Below are 24609 nucleotides of genomic sequence, written 5' to 3'. Positions count from 1 at the left end.
TCCTGTGCAGCCTGGTGAGTACCCTTTAAGTTTACCTATTGGTGGGGGGTTGTTTCGGTGGATGCCAGTGGTGCTGTGAGTGTGGGTACACAGGAGGTGGTGGAGCAGGGGGGTTTGGGGACAGGTGGGGCTGTCAGGGTGGAGAGAGTGGGCTGTTGGGTTTTCTGGCTGTTATCAAGGAGCTAGTGGGCAGGTTTGAGCACCAGGAGAGGGCTGCCGCTGGCCCGGCAGCGGCGTGGGTCCCTTCTGGCGGGGTGTCAGGGGGAGGCGCAAAAGGCACGGGAGCAGTGGTCGGTGCCCAAGGGGTGGTTGTCCTGGCAGTGGCTGGGCCCGCGGGGCAGGAGCTGCCAGTGCCCATTAAGGCATTGAGCGGGAGCGGGTCCTCTACTAGACAAGACATTGTGCGTTTGGCGGAATCTTCGAAATGCAAGGTGTATGTCTGCTTTGAAGGGCCGTTGGGGGCTCATTTGAAGCCAGAGGTACGGGAGAAAATATGGAAGGGTGAGTATGTGGAGATATTTTCACTACTACCACTAGAGAAGTTCAACCTGGACAGGGTCAAGCCGGACGATACTAAAAAAGACAACGAGGAGAAGCGGCGGTACAGACTGATACCGAGGACCTTTGCGAATTGGCTGCAGGCATTCGCCATCATGGCAAGTGTGATTGGAGAAAAGAACACTGAGCATTTCTCTGCTCTTTCCTGTTACATGGACTTGGATGGGGAAGCTTACCGTGTGTACGGGGGAACCGCGTGCCTGAGATACGATGAACAGTTTTGCCAGCGGAAATCGGTGCGGCCGTCGCTGAGATGGGACCACAAGGACATTAGTCTGTGGATGCGCCTGATGACATCGGTGAGGACACCGGGCCAGTTTTTTCAGGGGGGGGGCAGTGGATCTTCCGCTCCCGGACAATCGACCAGTAGAAAGAAGGGAACATGTTGGCAGTTCAACGAGGGATCCTGTAAGTTCTGCGGATCCTGTCGGTACAAGCACGAGTGTTCCGGCTGCCGGGGAACACACCCTTTGTCACGCTGCTTTAAACAGGGCAAGAACAGATCTGGAGATGCTGTGCAAAAGAGGGAGGACGCCAGTGATGGTGGAAAGGATGCGACCGTTTCTCAGTAGGTATCCGGATAGGAAGGCAGCACGCCTATTGGAGGAGGGTTTCACAGAGGGGTTTCGGATACCGGGGGGGTTAGAGGTGGTCCCGCGGGACCTAAGTCGGCCTTGCTGCATCCTGACGTGGTTTCTATGAAGCTGCGTAAGGAGGTAGAGTTGGGATGGATGGGAGGCCCTTTTCCGGTGGCACCTTTCCCTGATCTTGTGGTTTCTCCTTTGGGGGTGGTTTCAAAGAAGGAACCGCAGAAATTTCGGCTAATTCACCACTTGTCTTTTCCGAAAGGGGGGTCGGTCAATGATGCCATTGATCCTGAGGAGTGTACAGTTAGCTACATGTCCTTTGATGTGGCGGTGAGTTGGGTCCGCCGATATGAGCGGGGGGCGCTGATGGCGAAAACAGACATTGAGTCGGCTTTTTGGTTGCTCCCGAAAGTTTTTGGTTGTTGGGGTGTCATTGGGACAACATGTTTTATGTTGACCGTTGCCTCTCCATGGGGTGCTCCATTTTGTGCACGGTGTTTGAAACATTTAGCTCATTTGTGGAATGGGTGGTGCGGGATGTCACAGGGCTGAACTCTGTTATCCATCATTTGGATGACTTTCTCTGCGTGGGTCCGCCGGATTCCAAAGTGTGCGGGGTGTTGCTGGCGACGCTGGAACACGTAGCGGAACGGTTCGGCATCCCGTTGGTGCCCGACAAGACGGAAGGGCCCAGGAAGGTCATCACCTTTCTGGGTATTGTGTTGGATTCTGAAGCGATGGAATGCAGGTTGCCGGAGGACAAGCTTGTGGATCTGAAGACTGTCATTCAGGGACTACTGGACAAGCGCAAGATGCAGCTTAAGGTTCTACAATCACTGTTGGGGAAACTCAACTTTGCTTGTAGAATTCTTCCAATGGGTAGGGTGTTTTGTCGGCGGCTGTCGGCGAGCACGGCAGGTGTGCGGTCACCCGTGCACTATGTGCGGCTGCTTAAAGTGCATAGGGATGATCTGCGGATTTGGCACCGTTTCCTGGAGGCCTTTAACGGAAGGGCTTTGTGGATGTCTGGACTGGTGAGTAATTTTGATATGGAATTATTCACTGATGCGGCGGGGGCATCGGGCTTCAGAGCTTTTTTCCAGGGCTGCTTGAGTGCGGGCCCCTGGCCGAAGTCGTGGGTGGATGCTGGGTTCACCAAAAATCTGGTGCTGCTGGAATTGTTTCCGGTGGTGCTGGCGGTGGAGCTCTGGGGGGCATCGCTCTGAGACAGAAAGGTTTGGTTCCATGGTGATAACCTGGGGGTGGTGCAGGTGATCAACAGAGTATCTGCATCGTCCCCTCCGGTCATCAAGCTACTGTAACACCTGGTTTTACGGTGTTTGCAGCTGAATATCTTAATTTATGTGGTGCACTTGCCAGGTGTGGAGAACGTGATTGCTGATGCGTTGTCTCGCTTTCAGTGGGACAGGTTCCGGGAGTTGGCGCTGGCCGTGGAGCAACACGGAGTGCCCTGTCCCGACTGGTTGTGGACGATTGCATTGGGTGACTCACGGGATGGATCAGGAAGTCGGTGAGCGAACCCACATGGAGAGCATATGGTAAGGTATGGGAGGAATGGGGGGTTTTCGTTCAGGGTTTGGGTGAGGATCCCACGGGCCCGGTAGTTCACTGGATGGTGCTGTATTACCTATCTAGACAGATGGAGGAGGGAGCCTCAGGGGCTGCAGTGAGCAGGAAAATGGCAGGTTTGGCATTTCTGTTCAAATGGCAGGGGCTTCCGGATTTTATCAAGGATTTTTGGGTGCGCCAGGCGATAAAAGGCTACAAGAAGTCGGTTGGGCGGAAGGATGCTAGGAGACCTGTGTGTTTTGCGATCCTGGGGGGCATTCTGGAGCAGTTGGTGGGGGTTTGCTTCTCGACCTACAAGCTGGGTTTAATCAGGGTGGCTTTTCTGTTGGCGTTTTTTGTGGTGTTTAGAATTGGGGAATTGGTTAGCCCGTCTAAGAAAGTCCAAAGGGGCATTGGGTTCAAGGATGTCCAGTGCGCTGCAGATGGGGTTTCTGTTCAGCTGCGGAGATAAAAAATGGATCAAGCGGGCAGGGGTAAGATGGTGTACGTCTACCCCTTGCCGGGATTGGATGTCCAGTGGTGGCGGTTACGGGGTTTTTGGATCACAGACCGGGGTTTACAGGTTTGTTATTACTGCATGAGGATGGGTCCCCGCTGTCCAAATTTCAGTTTGTCGCTGTTTTCCGGAAGTGTTTACGGGGTATGGGTTTGGAGGACAAAGGTTTCTCTTCTCATTCGTTCAGGATAGGGGCAGCGACTGAAGCAGCTAGGTCCGGTTTGGACGAGGAAGCAGTAAAACGCATTGGGCTGTGGGAATCCAGGAGGTTTAGACTGTATGTCCGCCCTCACCTGTTGTGATGGCAGTTCTTTTTTGGGGGGTCTCAGCTCAGGATCTGTTGAGTTGGGGTTCAAGTTGTTTTGGATGGTCATGGTGGCACGTTTGTCTCTCTTTTATTGCAGATGAGGTGCAGTGCCTGATCTGGATTTTGGGCCACTCATATGTTTGCTGGGGGGCCAGAAGGGCAAATGTCCGGCCTAACGGGCGGCAGCTGGGGTTTTCCAACCGAGAAGCCTGTGTTCATTGGTTGAGGTTTCCGGGTATGTTATGGAGCAGAATGGTATCGGAAGTTCACTGTTTTGCACGGCGGGACATGCCTCCAGATGTTTTGATTTTACATGTGGGGGCAACGACTTAGGAGTCAGGTCCATGTTGGATATCACACGGGACATGAAGTTCGACATACTGCGGCTGCGTATGTCTTATCCGGACACTATCATCGTGTGGTCCGACATGGTGGCTCGTCAGTCTTGTAGGATGGTCAGATCAGTGGAGGGTGTGAACAGGGCCAGACGCAAAATAAACAGGGGTATCAGCAGGTTTGTGATACAGCATGGAGGTTTGGGGATCAGACATCTGGAGTTAGAATTTGAAACTTGGTGGTACTGGAAGAAGGATGGAGTGCACTTTAATGATGTGGGGACTGATCTGTGGGCACTGGGGATCCAGGATGGAGCGCAGTGAGCATTGCGTGTGTGGCGGGGCTCCCAAGGGTAAGCTAACCCTTGTTAGCTGTGGCTGGTGTTTAGTCTTTGTGGGTGAGGAAGAGAGTTCTGAAAGAAGTCAGGATCTGTCAGTCGTACGGGTCTTGTGGGTTGTACTCCAGTTAACGGCGGTTACCTGGTAATTGGTTATAGGGGCATTGTAGTAGTTGGGCGTCTCTGAGTCAGCCTGTCGGCTTGAGGCCCAATAACCCACGTCAGAGGGACCATAGTGTCATAATTTTTGGATATAACCTGAGGGTTATTGGTGTACCTGCAAAGACCAACACTAGGGGGAGCTGGTGTTTTCGTCATAACTGATGTTGTTATTGTTTTGTTACTGTATTTATTATGGTTTATGTTATTTAAAGAGTTATATATTTTTGGATATTTTATACAGTTTGTTTAATAAATTAATGGCTGCTACGGCCTATTTTACTCCAAAAGTGGTATGGTCTTATTTATTATATAATGGGGAGGTAAGTGGAGTATAGGTTGGTAGCAAAATGCATATATGTTATACACTAGTCATGTGCCGACATCTAAATATGAAATAATAAAGTGCAATTGTGTAATTGGTAAAGTTTGAAATAAAATTAATCAGAAGATATGTGTAATATAATATATAGTGCAAATACCGTGCAAATAAAAAGAAAAGTTGATCGAATGCTCAGCAGCGTGATATCGATCACCACAAATAAAATGAAGTCTTACCAGAAAGCCCTGCCCCCCTTATTCAGAGAGGTCACAAAGCACTTTGTTGGGTCTGTGATCCCCAGAAAAGATCTTCGGACGTCTCTCCCCAGTATCCTCAGAAGATATACACCAGGAATGTCAGTCGATCGGGGCATGGTGTTATAGAAAAGCCCAGAGCCGGAGTATATAGAGACACAAAAAACTCCACATAATATAAGATTGTCTCTTCTTTGCAGTTTATTAGCAGCAGTGCAAATACACAGGAGAGCAAAAAGTCCAAACTGAGAACATGTCTCAATCCAAACACTTCCTTCAAATCCAGACAGCGATGGAATATGCACAGTAGCGTGTGTACAGGTCCATCCCAATGATCATGATGTCATAAATGACATCATCAGGGGTATGTACACACCCCTCTACCTGCGCTAAAAAAAAACTATAATTGGCAGACAAGGGAGCACAACCATTGGTCAAAAGATTAACTTAAGGACAGTCATTAGTAGACAGTCATAGGTGAAGTGAAAAAGATTGACCTATGCAGTCATTGGTGGAATGACATGTCCATCATCCTGGATGAACAGATCCTTTGTAGACAGCAATACAAAAGGCACTAAAATATACTGTGCCATCTTGTGGAGCAAAATATAACCTATCAATTAGGCTCCATGCACAATACACACTAAAACGTGTGCTAATGGAATGATAAAATTATAAAATTATGGGGGCGTGGCCTGCTGCCAACCGGAATGGCCGCCTAGATCCGAAGCTCTGCTCCACAGCTGGAGAACAGGCAACCTGAGGAAACTGATCTCCGTCCCAAGCTCACTGCCTGGGCCCTGCGCCCCCCCACCCCAAAGCAACTTGTCCCATGTTGATGAATGAATGAATGAATGAAGTATTTGTATAGCGCACAACACAAACTGAATTGCCTCAAGGCGCTGGGAAGAGCTTGGTTGTCCAACATCTAGAAGAGGAAGGTCTTGAGTTTTTTCCTAAAGGCCAGGTGGTTTCCTTCCAGGCGGTGAGGACAAGGGCCTCTTAACGACAAGCCTGGCCAGTAGTGGTCGGGGTCTGCAGGCGGGGTATTATGGAAATCTGGAAGCACCTTTTAAGAATTAAATTTATTGTACCCCTACCCATTCACCTAAAAAAGTGTCACAAATAAACACAGTATACAGGTTTTTAAAGTATTTTATTAAAGCAGCTCTGGCCTCTCTTCTGATTTCTTCTCTCCTCTCCGGCTCTTCTCCCTTCTCCGGCAATGTCTTCTCCCTCTGCCGGTTCTCCTCCCTCTCTGGTTCTTCTCCCTCTTCTGCTGGATCTTCTCTCTCCACTGTCTTCTCGCTTTTTTACTGTGTCTTCGCTGCTGTCTTCTTCCCCTGTTTTCTTTTCCGATGTTGACTCGACACTAACTCTTGGCATAATGTTGGGTCTGACATGTGCAATGACTTGTGGGGGTGCAATAATTTTGGTGGGGGCTCTCCTTCAACATCCTCAGAAAACAAGTTGCATCGCAAGTCAGATCAGCATGACCCAGCTTCTGGTGCGACTTCTATTCAAATCAATGGGCTCCCATAGGGAACAATTGATTTTGAATAGAGGCATGTCCCGTGCACACGGTTGGAAATTACGATGGAAAAAGTCAGATTGGATTAGGTTGTTGGAAAATCCAATCGTGTGTGGGCTCTAGCATACTTTTTCCCTCAGAATTTCGCACAGAAAAAGTTTGAGAGCAGGACCCAAAATTTTCTGACAACAAAATCTGATCTGACTTTTTCCGATCGTGTGTAGAGAATTCCAATGCACAAAGTGCCACGCATGCTCAGAATAAATTTGGGGATGAAAGCTATTGGCTACTGGCCTCTTCGTAGTCCCGTCATACGTTTTGAACTTCACCTCGTTCATAAAGATCGGATTTTCCGACAACTTTGCACAACCGTGTGTATGCAAGACAAGTTTTTGCCAAAATCCGTCAGAAAAAAATCTGACGGATTTTGTGGTCGGAATGTCCGACCATGTGTATGATGCTGCAGAGAAAAGCCTGTATACAGCGTTAAACCGCGCTTAACAGCTTTTACCGGCAACTGGTGTTTTTAGGACTGCTCTTGAATGCGATTTTAGGGAGTTCAGACAACATCCCATAAACTCTCCTGCTGATAAACTTCAAAAAACTTCCATGTGTGCAAAGACACGTGGGATAACATAGAGGGGAGTTTAAGGGCTGTTTAAAAAATGCCCAAACTCCCAAAAAAAAGATATTGGACCCAAAATGGCTAGAATAAAATAGTGATGAATTTGAGAAAAAAAATGTAGAATAAATAAAATAAAATGAAAGAAAAATAAATAAAATTAATTTATTCAAAGGGAACAAGTTGTAACGTGTGGTGGAGAGGACATGAACTATTATTAATAAAACAGTTGATGTCCTACTCCACATTCAAACCATGAGGCACATGAGAGCCCAATTTATATATCCAGTTGGTCTCAGCTCTGGAAATATTCCACTTGCCATTGCTCCCACGCCAGTGAGGAACATACTTCTCAAGGGCAAAAAAAATGGGGCCCTTGTTGCCAACTTAACAGCAGCACAGGCGCGTACGCCTATGTGCACGGGCACGTACACCTATTATATATCGGCCTATTTTAACTGGAAGTGCACCCTGGGTTGGTGCTGTCTGATCTGCAGTTCCCTGTCACCACTGCTCCTGTCTACCTGTCTTGTGCGTTTGATCTCCTGACGACCCGGCTTGACATTTCGCCTTTCCTTCTGCCTGACCTTGGCCTGCTTTTGATTCTGAACCCATCTGCTCCTCTGGTACCTCATTGCCCGCCTGTTGTTGACCTTGCCTGTGACCTGACCTGTTTGCTCTGCTCCTGCTCCAGCATCATCTGCCTGTGCACCTGCCTGCCTGTCTGCTGTTCAGTTGTTGACCATTTCTACTGCATCCAGGATCCCAGAGCCACCCTTCCTGCAACTGACCCGCCAGGCTTTCATACCATCGGCCGCAAATTAGACACGTAAGGGAGACATTCCTCTGCTCCATTGGTCTCATCAGTCAGGTATGTGAAAGTCTGACAGTCTAGTAGGGGGATTAGGGACACTAGGTGCTTAGGGGCGCTACCATATTTTTTTTTTCATAATTCAAACTGTATTAAACATTTTCTCCCTTATTACATTTGTCATTTACGTGATATATCTATATCTGCAATATAAAGAGGATAAGACAAAATTCTCCATTTTTTATCTTCTACCCTCTGTCCATTTTTGGAGATTGGCTCCCCCAGCTTTGCCCGTCCATTTCCCCTCCTTCCTTCTCCTCCTAGTGCCTTGTTTATAATCTGTTTTATTTGTGCCGTCTATACAGGTTACTTACATCTTTCTTCCTTCTTTCTAGGCTTAAGTCATTTGTATGTGTCTTTTAAGGATGAGCTAAACCCCCCCCCCCCCCCGGTTTGGTTCACACCAGAACCTGTGAACAGACCTAAACTTCATGTGAATTTTAGAAACCTATTAAAGTCTATGGGACTCGAACGTTCAAAATCTAAAGTGCTAATTTTACAGGCTAATAAGTAATAAGCTAATAAGCAAGTTATTGTCCTAAAGTGTTTGGGGATCCGGGTCCTGCCCCAGCGGACATGGATCAATGCAAAAAAAAGTTTTAAAAACTGACGTTTTTTCAGGAGCAGTGATTTTAATAATGCGTAAAGTGAAACAATAAAAGTGTAATATTCCTTTAAATTTCGTACCTGGGGGGTGTCTATAGTATGCCTGTGAAGGGGCGCATGTTTCCTATGCTTAGAACTATCAGAGTCATGACACCAATGCAGAATTCTCACCAATGTCATTGCTCTATAGTATTGTGCTATATCCGGCAGCCCGACTCCTCCCTTTTCTTTACTTCGACATAGGATTTTGTATGCTATTCTTGCACTCCCATTTTTCCAAATAAAGGACAGGAATATTTTTTGTTTCCTTTTAAAGAATATCTGTGGGAGTGGGATGGGTACTGTATACAGCACATACAGCAGTCTGGGTATTATGTTCATCTTTAGGGTATTAACTCTCCCAAACAATGATAGTGCCTGACCTTTCCATCACTGCAGATCTTCTGCTATTTTATCTAATATGGGATTATAATTTTGTTCGTACAATAGTTTTACATCTGCAGAGGTATGCACTCCCAGGTAATACAGGGACCTCCTGTGCCACACAAACGGGTATTTATTTTGTATGCATGCTGTCAATGATGGTGATACGTGAATGGGTAATAATATTGATTTCTCCATATTAATTTTAAAATTTGACAATTCCTCGTATTTCCTCACCCCTCCTGCATCACTTCTCTTATAGATTCTTGGGGATTTGATAAAAAAAATAGTAGATCGTTGGCATATGCCAATACTTTATATTCTCTTTCCCCAATTCCTACTCCCTTTATCCCTTTATTTTCCCTTATTTTGCTTAAGAGGTTCTAGCACAAGTGCTAACAGTATTGGGGACAATGGGCACCCCTGCCTTGTGCCATTCGCTATATCAAACCCCCCTGATAGGGTCCCATTCACTTTCACCCTTGCTTTTGGTCCAGCATATAATGCTGTCACCCATCCCCTCATTCTTTTCCCCAGGCCTATTCCCTTTAATACTTCCATCATAAATGTCCAATTCACTCTATTTATGGCCTTTTCAGCGTGCATCAATAGAACTACACTTGGGATCTTACTGGGTCTGTGCTGTATCCAATGTAACATATGGAGGGCTCTGATGGTGTTGTCCTTGGTTTCTCTACCCGGCATGAACCCTGTCTGGCCATGATGTACCACCTGTAATATTTCACCTTGCAATCTGGTGGCCGCTACCGTATTCCTTAGGTTAGATGCCCCTCTGAAAATGACCCTTGGACTATATGATGCTATAGAACCAAGGACACGGTCATTCTTGATGACTGGCCAGTGTCACTTGATAATTCTCTTAATTGTCCAATGATGACTCGAATATGTGGTAAAAAAGGCTAGACCAAAATCATTTACATTCTCACCTCGATTGTGGCAATTAATGATTGACCTTGAGTTGATCTTTTGACCAATGGCTGTGCTCCCTTGTCTACCAATTGGAACATTTATAGTGCAGGTAGAGGCGTGTGTACATACCCCTGATGATGTCATTTATGACAAAATGATCATTGGGATGGACACGTACACACGTTACTGCACATATTCAATCGATGTCTAAATTTGAAGGAAGTGTTTGGATTGAGACATGTTCTCAGCTCGAACTTTTTGCTCTCCTGTGTATTTGCACTGCTTCTAATAAACTGCAAAGAAAACACAATCTTATACTATGTGGGGTCTTTTGTGTCTCTATATACTCTGGCTCTGAGGCTTTTCTATAACACCACGCCCCGATCGACTGACATTCCTGGTATATATCTTCTGAGGATACTGGAGAGAGATGTCAGGAGATCTTTTCTGGGGATCACAGACCCAACAAAGCGCTTTGTGACCTCCCTGAATAAGGGGGGGCTGGCTTTCTGGTAAGACTTCATTTTATATGTGGTGATCGGTATCACGCTGCCGGGCATTCTTTTACAAAAGTTTTATTGAAGATTCACATCAGTGAGACAGTACAAGTATAACAAAAATCTGTCAAATACACATAAGTAACAAGTGAAGAGTTACATATGATCATAAAGTTGGGCTAGTGCCCGACCTATAATAATCCTCAAGGAGTATCCGAGGCGGGCTGTAACACGTAGCCGCACTCCATAGAGCATAACTAAGGGGGGCTTAGGGACGGCCAGAGTTCATGTGTCCAATGGGACTCCTATGTCGCATAACCACATAGCACATGGAAGTTCAGACAAAACTCTTGCACAACGATAAGATGAATCAAGGCTGCTTTCGAAAGGGGACTTGAGTACCCACTACTGGCTAGAGATTACCACTGGGTAGCCTGTGTGCGCTGAGAGACAGATTTAGGGGTGAGAAGAGCAATTAAGAGAGATAATTAGTAATGGCAGTGTAGAGAAGAGAGAAAGAGAAAAGAAAAGAAAAGGGGGGATGGGGAGGGAAATGTGGAAGGAGGAGGGGTGGGGGGTCCATGGAGTGGGGGGGGAACAGTCAGTATTTAAAGGGAGAGGAGAACCTGATCAAATCTAGATGGGCAGGTATAAGCCACCCAGGGCTGCCAAACCCGAAGGAATTTAGCATGGGTGTCTGATGCTATCGCAGTAATTTTTCATTTACCATGATGTCATTTAACGCTGCCGGGCATTCAATCGTCATTCCCAATACACCCCTCTTCATGGGGCTTCTTCTGATGAAAATCAGCTGCATATGAACTTTTCTTTTTGTTTGCACTTGTGATATTATATTGTACACATCTTATGATTTATTTCATTTCAAACTGTATAAATTATTACACAATTGCACTTTATTATACCATATTTGGATGTCGGCATATCACGTGTGTTGTGTGATTCCCATGAATTGCACTTTTTTTCCCTATCGCTGCACTTTCATTTAATGTGTTTGTTAACCCCAAAAAATTGATCCTGCTCCTTTAAAGCATGTTATACAGCACAGTGCTTGTCCCGTGTCATTTGGCTTCTTGTAACACCTGAAATACCTGGCTGATCCTGCCAGTTTCTGCCCTCCCTTCTGTAAACTGACCACGGTGTGTCATGGCCGCTGAGACCTGACACTGTGGTCAGTTTACGTGCCTCCATCATTTGCAGCCTTCTATCTGCTCTCCTCTCTCTGCCCCTATGTCCTCCTCCCCCTCCACTCTCTGCTTGTGACAGTTCTGCTTTTTTCTTGGTGCCCGATATTTGGGTGATAGTCCTCGGCTGCTGGCTTTTTTATGTATTAAGCGCAGATATCTCTTTACACTTGTTCAAGAAACCATTAAGGCCCCCTACCACAGGGGCCCTTTCTGTCAGTCCCAGGCCCTTTATTCTGGTCCCAGGGCCCTTCCCTCCAAGACTGGGGCTCTTCTCTCTGAGGCAGGAACCTTTTCTCTAGTCCTTTATAAGCCCAGGTTCCCACTGCTGTGACTTATCATTTGACTTGCAACACAAGTCACATGCGTGATATCCTAATCAATGCAACTTAAGTCAAAGTAACAAAGAAAAAGGTTCCTGCAATACTCTTCTGTGACTTTGGTAAGATTTGAGTGCCATAGACTACAATGTTAAATCACAAAATCACAAGCAAGTCACAAGAAGGTTGCAAGCAAGTTGAACAACTTTGGGATCAGCAGTGTGGAATGTTCTGCAGTGGGTCCCCTTGCTGCCATCTTGGGCCCCCTACAGTGGCAGAATGCCAGGACCCAGTCTCAAGTGCAACCTTTCTGACCCTGGTAGTTCCACCAATGATCCAGACTACAATAAAAACAAAATGTTCATCCAGAAGAGATTTCATATGAAACATGGATGTCCTACTAACCTGATAATGTTTTGCTATGTGTCGTCTTTTTCAGTTTGGCTGGAAATAAGATTAGGGAAGTGATTAGTCCTGACAAACCTCTGAAATGTATAAAATAATAACTAAGAGAGTTATTAGTGTAGCAGATCCTCCCAGACACCATCATCCCACCAACCCTCTGTAGATTGGAGTCTCTCCTCCTCCAGGTGATGGGAGAGTCTTTGCCTGGTAACATCTCAGCACATTGCAGTGACATGTGACCATGGTGGGGGACCAGAAAAGCCCCCAGTTCTCTATGCAGGGTTTACAGACACACACCTAGAATCTGGAGCCTTGACTCCTCTTTCTGATGGAGGTTCAGGTGGATGCATGGGGCACAAGGCTCAGAACCCCAAGTAACAATCATGAGGGTCTCCTAGGAATACAGCTCTAAATATGGAGTTCTGTATAATAGACAAGTGGCTGTGACTGTATTGCTCTGCTCGGCATGCTGAGTGATCTCATAGTGTTATGGTGACTGACTGCCGGCATCCTGGAGAAGTGTTACTCTGCTTCCCTTTTACATTGTTCCTGAACTCTGTAGCCTTTTCCTTCATGCACAATTTTATAACCAAATACATTTTATTCTGTAAACTCTCTCAGTAAAGATTATTTAACCCCTTGGTGACTGAGGGGAAAACAAATGTTAATGCCTGAACACAATTTTGCAACTTTGACCTGTGTTAGTAAATCTGTATGTAGCGCCCCCCACCTTTAGGTGGGTGCTAGTAGGTAAGTGTTAGGTAAATTGCCAGTGCCTTACCCTTTTTGTTTAGGCCTGGTTGTTAATTTGGTTTGGGGAGGAGTAGTAGAATAGAGGGGGTGTGACCACCTGTACTCTGAGATGAAAGATCTCCTTTGCTTTCTCCAAGAAATGTTCTGGAAAGGAGGCGGGTCAGGGACTGGAGTGCAGGCAGTTTACATGGCCCAGGCCCAATCATTAATTTGTATGGGCAGGGGCGGGACTGATATACATACTGAGGTCACATGCTTCCTGGGGGAGATGGGAAGAAACTGAGTCCAGAGAAACAGACAAAATGTGACGCCAAGGAGCAGGCTTGAAGGCTTGGGGGTTCAGAGACCCCAATGCTGGAGAGCAGGAACCAAACCTGAAGGCCTGAGGGTTCAGAGACCTCAGTGCTGGATGGTTCAACTACACCAAGTCATCAAAGAAACCCTGGGAGAAGGGAACCAGGCATCCCGGCTGGGATAGTTCTAACTACAAGAAACGGGAAGTAGCTGCAAGGAGGATGGAGTAGACCGGGATGTTAACCCGGACTTTCCTGAACTGACCTGGGAGGATCGCAGGAGACAAGAAAGGCAGGTGAGGCCTGGGACTTCCAGCATCCAAATACCAAGGGGCTTTTCAGAGGGGCGTTGTCAGTTCATTAAAGGAAAGGGACTTAAATACTGTAAGGAACCATAAGGAAGAGGAAGCTCATACATTCCTTTAACACACTTGTAATGACTGAAACCAAGAAGAATAAAGTTATCTGTTCAACCTTTATTGACTGCTTTTGTGGTGAATCGTGCCGGGGTGGAAGAACGGAGGTATGTGTGACAGAACCCAATGTCACTGTGTGTTTTGGAGGGGGCTGTGGGCTCGCCTCCTACCCATAGACTATGGCCCAGCAGAGAACATTGGGGTTTAGAGGGCTATTTGCCATCTCCCACCTGGAGAAGATACCACCTCCAGACATTTGTGTCCAGAGTCACCAGTTCATCGGAACCGGGTGAATGCGGTATCTGTGGCTGGGCTTGTGGAGTCATTCCTGGCTACCTAAACCTATTGGCCTGGCTGGGTTAAATATATACTTTTATTCCACAAACAATGTACTTTTAGCTGATAAAGACATATACAAGATGGCACTGAGATAATGTAATGTAATGTAATGCTGCATCCCTTCTCTCCCCCCCTTGTTGTTGTGTTAATTGTGTTGGGTCATGGCATGTAGACAATAGGTCTGGACTAGAGACATCTCAGCAGGGGATGTGTAAGGAGGGGCCGCCTGCTTGTCATAATCCCTTCATGTGCTCCAACTGTAGTTGTTTGAATATACAATTGTTGAGTTTCCATTGGTTCTTCCTTGTCCCCTACCCCCTCTATGACCAGGCTAAGGGGGGTGTCCCTAGCTATGTTAAAAGTGTATATTTGGCACTTAATAAACAGTTTATACTCTGGATGTTTAACCCTCAACACCTGTGTGGCTTGTCTGGTGATTGAGGGGTTAAAGGCTGGTTATGGGGAATCTGCAGGCTGCGGTGCATTTGGAGGACAGGAGACACAGGTCTGGTGGAGATGCTCAGCAGGAGTATCCGAGATCCGTCACAGTTAGCAGTAAAGTATGAACACACAGCAGCTCCCAATGGAGTAGTGCGCTACATGTACATATCATCACGAGGGATGGGCCCGATGTTCAAGTCAAACGTAAGTTTGACCCAAACATTGGGTGTTCAACCATTCACCGAATAACAAACATTATGGGGAGTTCACGGCAAATTTGATCACCGCGGAATGCCCCATAATGCACTGCGAGATCGCAGTGCATTGACATCTGATGATTGGCCAAAATATGTACCTGACCTGAATTCTTTGGCCAATCATAGCATGCTCTGCTGTGAGAGCCATAATTGGCTTGTTTTCAATCCTGTATTATATAATATATCCTGTATGTATACAATGTATTATATAATATATCCTAAATGTATACAATGTATTATATAATGGATCCTGTATGTATACAATGTATTATATAATAGATCCTGTATGTATATAATGTATTATATAATATATCCTGTATGTATACAATGTATTATACAATATATCCTAAATGTATACAATGTATTATATAATGGATCCTGTATGTATATAATGTATTATATAATATATCCTGTATGCATACAATGTATTATATAATATATCCTGTATGTATACAATGTATTATATAATATATCCTGTATGCATACAATGTATTATATAATATATCCTGTATGTATACAATGTATTATATAATATATCCTGTATGTATACAATGTATTATATAATGGATCCTGTATGTATACAATGTATTATATAATGGATCCTGTATGTATACAATGTATTATATAATATATCCTGTATGTATATAACATTATACTATATAAAGGATGCTGTGTGTATACAACTTATTATATAAGGGATTCTGTATGTATACAATGTATTATATAATGGCTTCTGTATGTATACTTCCGTGAGGCCTCATATTTGCGTACTGTCATTGGGAAGTGGTTCATCCAGTTGGAAGCTCCTGATTGGTCACTGGCTTTCCCTGGATGACATTCCTGGCTCTTCCTCACACAGATATTGATCGGGAACTGATCGAAAATGAACATTATAGATGGGGACTCACCATTTTGTGCTCTCCTTTCCTTGAGCTCATTTGCTGGTCCCTTCAGATTGATGACTTCAAAGACATGAATGGTGACATCCAGAGCCTCTTCTCCATATTTGTCTATAAGGAGGTCCTTGGTGGTGATCCAGTCTGCATTTTCTAGTTTTCCTCGGGGGATGGGACATGTATCTCCATAGGAGAAATCAGACAATTTGTTCCTAAATCTCTTGAAGTCACTTGTATTCAGATCCTCCAGAGAATATATGATAAGATCCCCGGGGGTTTGTGGGACCTTTCCCAGGACACCAGGAGCCGACCCTGCAGAGAGAACAAGCAACAACTATAAAAATTAATTCTGATTGGATGATTTCTGACACACGACAGCAGATACAGTGCCTTGAAAAAGTATTCAAACCCCTTGAAATTTTCCACATTTTGTCATGTTACATCCAAAAACGTAAATGTATTTTATTGGGATTTTATGTGATAGACCAACACAAAGTGGACATAATTGTGAAGTAGAAGGAGAATGATAAATGGTTTTCAAATAAATATGTGAAAAGTGTGGGGGAGGGGGATTTGTATTATGCTGAGTCAATACTTTGTATAACCACTTTTCACTGCAATGACAGTTGCAAGTCTTGCCACAAATTTTCAATTCAATTTAGGTCTGGACAGTGACTGGACCATTCTAACACATGAATATGCTTTGATGTAAACCATTCCATTGTAGCCCTGGCTGGATGTTTCGGGTCGTTGTCCTGCTGGAAGGTGAACCTCCGCCCCCGTCTCAAGTCTTTTGCACACTCTAACAGGTTTTCTTCTAAGATTTCCCTGTATTTGTCTCCATCCATCTTCCCATCAACTCTGACCAGCTTCCCCGTCCCTGCTGTAGAAAAGCATCCCCGCCACATGACGCTGCCACCACCATGTTTCACGGTGTGGATTGTGAGCTCAGAGTAATGTGAAGTGTTCATTTTCCGCCACACATAGCAATTGGTTTTTAGGCCAAAAAATAAAATTTTGGTCTCATCTGACCAGAGCACCTTATTCCACATGTGGATCTCTGCAGCTCCTCCAGTGTTACCATGGGCCTCTTGGCTCTTCTCTGATGAATGCTCTCCTTGCCCAGCCTGTCTGTTTAGGTGGACGGCCATGTATTGGTAGGTTTACAGTTGTGCCATACTTATTCCATTTCCCGATGATGGATTGAACAGAGCTTTGTGAGATGTTCAAAGCTTGGGAGATTTTTTTATAACCTAACCCTGCTTTATAATTCTCCACAACTTTATCCCTGACCTGTCTGGTGTGTTCCTTGGCCTTCATGATGCTGTTTGTTCACTAAGGTTTTCTAACAAACCTCTGAGGGCTTCACAGAACAGCTTTATTTATACTGAGATTAAATTACACACAGGTGGACTCTATTTACTAATTAAGTGACTTCTGAAGGCAAATGGTTGCACTAGAATTTTAGTTAGGGGTATCAGAGTAAAGGGGGCTGAATACAAATATATACCACACTTTTTGCAGATTTATTTGTAAAACATTTTGAAAGCCATTTATCATTTTTCTTTAAATTCACAATTAATGTCCAATTTGTAAATGTGTAATAGTGCTGTGCTGTATGGGGAAAGGGGGAAAGACAAGGGAAGAAAGGGGGGAGTGGGTGATCTGGGGGTGAATAAAGGATAAAAAGTGATATTACACCATAAAAATAGCTAATTATAAAACACGCTATATGTTCCCTATAGTAAATGATTAATATTGATATCAAACAACAATTGTTAAATAAATAATGTGGATCAAAGTGTCATAGTGATACACATATGATACAATAGCGAGTGCTAGAAGTTAAAGTGCAAAAACTCGCATAAAGTGACTAGTGCACACATATATGAAATGATCAACTAAAATAATCGCACTCAGAAATAAATCCCTAAAACAATCCGTATAAATAAAGTGCTAAGTGCCAATGAGTCCAAGCAATTAATCGCATAGATGGATAAACTGGGAGTGAAAACAGTGCAACTATTGCTGCCGTGGTATTCAGGCAAAATCCAAATCCATGTTTTGTGCTGTGCAAATCATGCAGGCAATTCAGTGGCACACTCCTTCTTTCCCCTTCGTGGGATAAATGGATGGATGTCCCCTTACCTTACCGCTGTAAGGTTACAGCGCATAACATATATTGGTCACTATGGGGCTTCCTCTCTCTTGTATCGGATGATTTTATGGCAGATGAACCTCATAAAATGCAAGAAACATTGCCAAATAGTGTAGTATTTTGATAAATCGATTTTTTATTAAATAAAGTTGTCTGGCTACTCACATTTTAGAAGGTAAAAACAGGTATTGAATGTAAACAGAACGGTGGACAACGGGTCTGGACGTCACTTCCGGCGTCTCTCTCTCTCTCTCTTTCCGCACGTGTTCGTCACTGTCACATGACTTCATCAGGGAATAGACAGAGAGAAAGAAGTGTCCCTTATATGCCCTTATTTTACTTATCACGGCGGCCATTTTGTTGAAGTCCACTTTTAATCCGCCTGTAAAGGATGGCAAACATATAGATGAATTCAAAAGAATAGTGACTGACGAGCTGAAGACATTAAAAATCTAAAAGAAGGAAGAACCCAAATATATAAAGAATGGAATTAAAAAATGTATCAAAAGAAAGGATTTGGTAATTCGTCCCACGGATAAAGGGGGAGACATAGTAGTTCTTTCCAAAGAACAATATTATCTCAGTATGGACTCCCTGTTACAAGATGACAACACCTATAGCCACCTACTAGGAAATCCAATGCATAAGTGTAGAAAGGCACTTGAACAGGTAGTACACTTAGGTCTGAAGAAACAAATTCTTAATAAAAAAGAGGCAAAATACCTCATACCCAAATCATGCCGGACTCCCATCATTTATTCCTTACCTAAAATTCATAAGGACCAAAATAATCCTCCACCAAGACCCATAGTAAATGGGATTGACTCGCTGACATCACGTATAGGCCAATACATTGACTTTTTTCTTCAACCAGCAGTTCAAAAATCTCAAGCCTACCTTAAGGATACCAAACACATGTTACAACTATTAATCTACCCACAAGTGAGGAACCATGGCTAATAGCAACAGCAGACGTGTCCTCGCTGTACACGATAATCCCACATCACCGTGCATGTGAAGCAGCCAAATGGGGCTTAAAGAAATACACAACTCTCCCCTGCAGCCAGAGGAAGTTCATTATCAAAAGCCCAGATTTCATGTTAAAAAACAGCTATTTCTGGTATAACCGATCCTATTATTTTCAGAAAACTGGGGTGGCAATGGGAGCCAAATTTACCCCCAGTGTAGTGAGCCTTTTTATGGCCAAGTGGGAGGAAGAAGAGGTATTCATGAATATACCAGAAAATCTGTGTATATACAGAAGATATATAGACGATATCATGATAATATGGAGAGGTGCAAAAGAAGAATTAAATAGCTTCCTGGAAAAATTAAATAATAATGATAGAAATATCCACCTCACCTGGGAAATAAGCAATGAGCAAATCAACTTCCTAGACTTGACAATCACACAGAATAATAATACCCTCTCCTCTAAGACCTTTTTCAAAGAGGTTGATAGAAACAGCTACCTTCCACTTCAAAGTTACCACCATAGGAATTGGCTATTTGATATACCGAAAGGACAACTCATGAGGATACGCAGAAACTGCGTGGATAAGACATCCTATGAAATACAAGCAGCTACATTGAGGTCTAATTTTTTGGAGAAAGGTTATGACAGCGAGTTCATTGATGGAATAAGTAAAAGAAGTAGTAGACAGGGGCATAACTATAGGGGGTGCAGCAGCCGCAACCGGGCCCTGTGATGCAGGGGGCCCATGCAGCCCCCTCTACATATGGCCTGCAGCAGCATAGGCAGCTAGGGGTACCAGTGCACCATGCACACGGGTGGCTGGAGGTGGAGGGTGACTAGCAGAGCTCCATGCTCGACTATCGCACTGGCTGCTCTTTAGGCCTCATGCACACGGACGTTTTTACAGCAACTTTTTTGAGCTTTTTTTGCAGCTTAAAAACGGTTGTCCATGTTAGTCTATGGCTTCATGCCCACCTAGGCGTTTTTGAGCTGCAAATGGCATAGACGTTTTTAAGCTGTAAAAAAAACGCAGGACCAGTGCGTTCCGTGGCGTGGAGCTAGAGCTGTAAAAACGCGAATCGCGGGAAAACGCGCACAAACGCGCAAAAACGCGCATAAACGCGCAACATATTTTCTTTGTTTTCTGAGTGCTATAGCCAAGAGATGTGTTTCTTAAAAAACGCTACTAAACGCTAACGCTAAAAAACGCGCAAAAACGCGCAAAAACACCAATGCAAAACGTGGTAAAAATCTTGTTTTTAACAACGATTTTTCCTGGCATCGGAGCTAGCTTTGCAGCCAGTTTTTTAAAACGTCCGTGTGCATGAGCACCTAGTTGTGCATTCCCTGCATGACCTGTGTCCTCGGCCGGGACAGTCCCCCAATGGGGCACCTAAAAATAAAAAATAAAAATAATAAAAAAAAACTACTGATACCAGTGGTGGAACTATAGGGCTCACAAAGGTCATACCTGTGACCAAGCCCTGGAGTTCCACCACCGGACTCGGAGGGAAGGGCCCTGGCTGGGTTTCAGGGGGGCCCTTCATGGTTTCTTGCATCGGGGCCCTGAAGGTTCTAGTTATGCCACTGGTAGCAGACATTGATCGGAAAACATTAATGGTAAATAAATCAAAGTATGAGGCCTCGACAGACACAGTACCCATTGTCTTGGATTATAACATTCAATATAAGGAGGTAGAAAGAATAATCAGACGCAATTGGAATATCTTGCTAGCTGATAGACAATTACAAACCATTCTCCCTCCAAAGCCCAAATTTGTCTACAGACGGGCCCCAACCATCCGTGATAGGATGGTGAAAAATATTCCAGATCCTCACAAAAATAATTTTACATTCTTTTCAGGCAAAGGGTTCTACCTGTGCAAACGATGTTTCGCATGTGTGAGCACCAAATGTCAGAATACGAAAAGGAAAAATTTTACCTCTACATCTACAGGCAACATGTATGAGATTAAAAACTTCATCTGCTGTAGTACTGAAGGGGCAGTCTACGCGCTTGAATGCAGTTGTGGCCTCAGTATGTGGGCCGCAATAAGAGACCGTTAAAAACCAGTTTGAAGGAACGCATACAAAATATCAAAAAGGGGTTCGATAAACACAGTGTGTCAAAACACTTTGCGATGGTTCATAATAGGGACCCCTCCCAGCTCAAATTTTGGGGTATAGAACCGTACATCAAACATTGGCGGGGAAGTCACAAAGTGAGAACGCTAAGCCAGTTAGAATCCAAATGGATTTTTATCATGGATACTTTTGCGCCACAAGGCTTACATATAGACTTCGACTTGAACTGTTTTATTAGTGATTTTTAAACATAATATTCTTTGGGTCCTTTTTACACATTGCTCCCCCTTCTAGAGTAATTTAACATATTAGGAATTTTTTATAAAAAAATCTCTTTTTTTACACACTATTTTTTTGTATAACAGCTTAACAATTTTAGGAGATTAACTTTTGGGCCAGGTTATATATACGATGTTTAATACATCTATGGTCAATTTTGCTATTAACATCACTTTTATAACAATAGGGTCTATATTTTTATATTTTTTATATGTTTATTTTTATTTACATTTCTATTTTTATTTTTATTTTCATCTTTATTTATATTCATTTTTATTGTTATTTATTTTTTTTATTCATTATTTATTATTCATTACTTTTTATTTTTCTATATTGTGGTTTTATGTAATGATTTTATTAAAAGTGTTTCAATTTATGTAAACAGCGATGCCTACATTTCTGGTGTCACCCTATCTCTGACCGTTCCGGTATACACATAGACTGTATTAACCGGCGAATATAAGTTCACCAACACACCTGGTGTCTGACACAGTGGTAATTAGTATTTATATCCATTCATTTGAGGTATGGACTACAACAAAATGGAGATCATCACTTATTTGCCTCCACTGTATTATCACCAGCGCATGGTAGATAAGAAAATGGCCGCGCTTATACTTCGGTCATATTACCTGCGCAAGATAGACAAGAAAATGGCCGCGATTGTATTTCCGGCCACCGGACTTCAACAAAATGGCCGTCGTAATAAGTAAAATAAAGGTATATAAGGGACACTTCTTTCTCTCTGTCTATTCCCTGATGAAGTCACGTGACAGTGACGAACACGTGCGGAAAGAGAGAGAGAGAGAGACACCGGAAGTGACGTCCAGACCCGTTGTCCACCGTTCTGTTTACATTCAATACCTGTTTTTACCTTCTAAAATGTGAGTAGCCAGACAACTTTATTTAATAAAAAATTGATTTATCAAAATACTACACTATTTGGCAACGTTTCTTGCATTTTATGAGGTTCATCTGCCATATAATCATCCGATACAAGAGAGAGGAAGCCCCATAGTGACCAATACATGTTGTTATGCGCTGTAACCTTACAGCGGTAAGGTAAGGGGACATCCATCCATTTATCCCACGAAGGGGAAAGAAGGAGTGTGCCACTGAATTGCCTGCATGATTTGCACAGCACAAAACGTGGATTTGGTTTGAATACCTGAATAACACGGCAGCAATAGTTACACTGTTTTCACTCCCACTTTATCCATCTATGCGATTGATTGTTTCGACTCATTGGCACTTAGCACTTTATTTATACGGATTGTTTTACGGATTTATTTCTGAGTGCGATTATTTTAGTTGATCATTTCATATATGTGTGCACTAGTTACTTTATTTGAGTTTTTGCACTTTAACTTCTAGCACTCGCTATTGTATCATATGTGTATCACTATGACACTTTGATCCACATTATTTATTTAACAATTGTTGTTTGATATCAATATTAATCATTTACTATAGGGAACATATAGCGTGTTTTATAATTAGCTATTTTTATGGTGTAATATCACTTTTTATGCTTTATTCACCCCAGATCACCCACTCCCCCCTTTCTTCCCTTGTCTTCCCCCCTTTCCCCATACAGCGCAGCACTATTACACATTTACCTATTCTTATTAGGGTTAGAGTTTTTCCCTTTACCAGTGCATGCAGCAGTAGCCCATCTTCCCTTTACATCACACCCATAGGGTTTAGTGCAGAGGTACTATATACAATACAATGTCCAATTTTTGTTGGTCTATCATATAAAATCCCAATAAAATACATTTATGTTTTTGGCTGTAACATGACAAAATGTGGACATTTTCAAGGGGTATGAATACTTTTTCAAGGCACTGCAAGTCTGTACTGGCAGCTGGCAATGCTATAAAGAACATATAGCAGGGAAGGGAAATTAAATGTTCCTTCAATATGTGTATATGTACATTATTCTATGGAGAGATTGATTTCACAATCTCACACAATCGCCTCCATATTGGTAAGTTACCTCTCAGATGGATGAATATTGGGTGCAAACACTCAGGGGTCTATTTATTAAAAATAATCACCTTCATGAATAATTCACATAATGTGTGTAATATGTTTATATCCTATAATCTTCAGCTCCATCTAGTGGCCATAATGTCATATATGACTGGTTGAGTTATTTTAAGAAAATACTGTATTATGGCCACTAGATGGAGCTGATGATTATAGGAAGTAAACCTGTTAGACAAACTATGGGGATTATCAGTGATGGTTGTAGAAATGACACAAGCTCATAATATTTTTATAAATATATAGACCTCCTAATGTATATGTAGGGATTTTAAATTATTATTATGTTTATTGTTTCATAGTTAACTAAAATAAACTATAAATCCTTTAAGAAACCTCCCCCCTGAATAATGATGAGTCTGATCAGTGTGAACTAAGAATTCAGATTACCCCCAAATATCCCAGCAGTATGTGTCATGTGACACGGGGCTGTTTTCTCCTTAGGATAATAGACAAAGGATTCCCCCGACCACTACACAAATAACCATAACATTTGGGGTCCTCCAGTCATTATGGATCACTGGACCATCTCAGAAGATCATTTCCATCACTGATAAATAAAATCTGAAGACACGGGAATGTGATGGTGGAATTGATGAAAAGCTCCTGAACTCTTCTAATGGGTGGACTGACCAGATGTCTACAGGAAATATCCAGACTATGGAGACATAAGATGTCCTATCATCTAATTCCAATCTCTGGAGATGTGAGATGGAGGAAAACATTGGAAAGGATGGTCAGGATCAGCAGTCATACCTTGTGAGCAACAGAATTTGGAGTATAAGGTCCCCATGACATCAGAAGATGACCTGAGATTACATCACCTGGAAAGAGACCAAACAATAACAATCTCATTTGTAGTGCAATGAACAGGAATTTGCTTCCTTATGTGAATAACGATTGGCTGTCTAGGTGTCCAATCTGGGAAGATCTGAAATGGACTTCTGTCATTTACAGCCCATAACTATGATGGTCAATAAATAACTTCATTCCAGCATTTATCTGATTAGTATCTCGGGGGTCACAAAGGAATTTCACCCTGTTTAGGGCCCCAATTTTTACAGGCTCATATATTTAGGTGTCACCTCCACAAATCTGTGCCATTCATAGCCAAGACTGGTACTAACCAGCACCAAAGTATCAGCCAATAAGATGTCTAGAGAGAGATCAGCAGAGACCTCCATTCAATAATAAGATGCTTCCAAATGGATTCTTCAGGAAGGTCGGTAATTATTGTTCATAAAAAGGTTAAACACCATTAATGAATTTTGTGTCTCTTTAGTGGCCACTTTGTCAGGAAAGGTGTACAGGACA

At 43.4% G+C, this 24609-nt stretch overlaps 1 protein-coding gene across 3 annotated transcripts in view; it reads right to left on the bottom strand.

The window, feature by feature from the left end:
• The window catches only part of LOC143981452 (NACHT, LRR and PYD domains-containing protein 3-like), a 102146-nt gene extending 78043 nt beyond the window's left edge, over positions 1-24103 (bottom strand). For all 3 annotated transcript variants that reach the window (XM_077479299.1, XM_077479300.1, XM_077479301.1), the window contains exons 1-3: positions 24052-24103; positions 15761-16060; positions 12354-12392 (exon numbers count right to left, since the gene is read on the bottom strand). In XM_077479299.1, the coding sequence (XP_077335425.1) occupies positions 12354-12392; positions 15761-16060; positions 24052-24088 (376 nt within the window). In that variant the 5' untranslated portion in view covers positions 24089-24103. The remainder of the gene's footprint in view (positions 1-12353; positions 12393-15760; positions 16061-24051) is intronic.
• Positions 24104-24609: the final 506 nt, after the last annotated feature.

The sequence above is a fragment of the Lithobates pipiens genome, unplaced genomic scaffold, assembly GCF_037356315.1.
Source record: "Lithobates pipiens isolate NorthernLeopardFrog02 unplaced genomic scaffold, aLitPip1_a1.2 Scaffold_157, whole genome shotgun sequence".
Lineage (NCBI taxonomy): Eukaryota > Metazoa > Chordata > Amphibia > Anura > Ranidae > Lithobates > Lithobates pipiens.
Note: the sequence above shows the minus strand (reverse complement) of the source record. Positions and strands in the feature narration are given on the sequence as shown.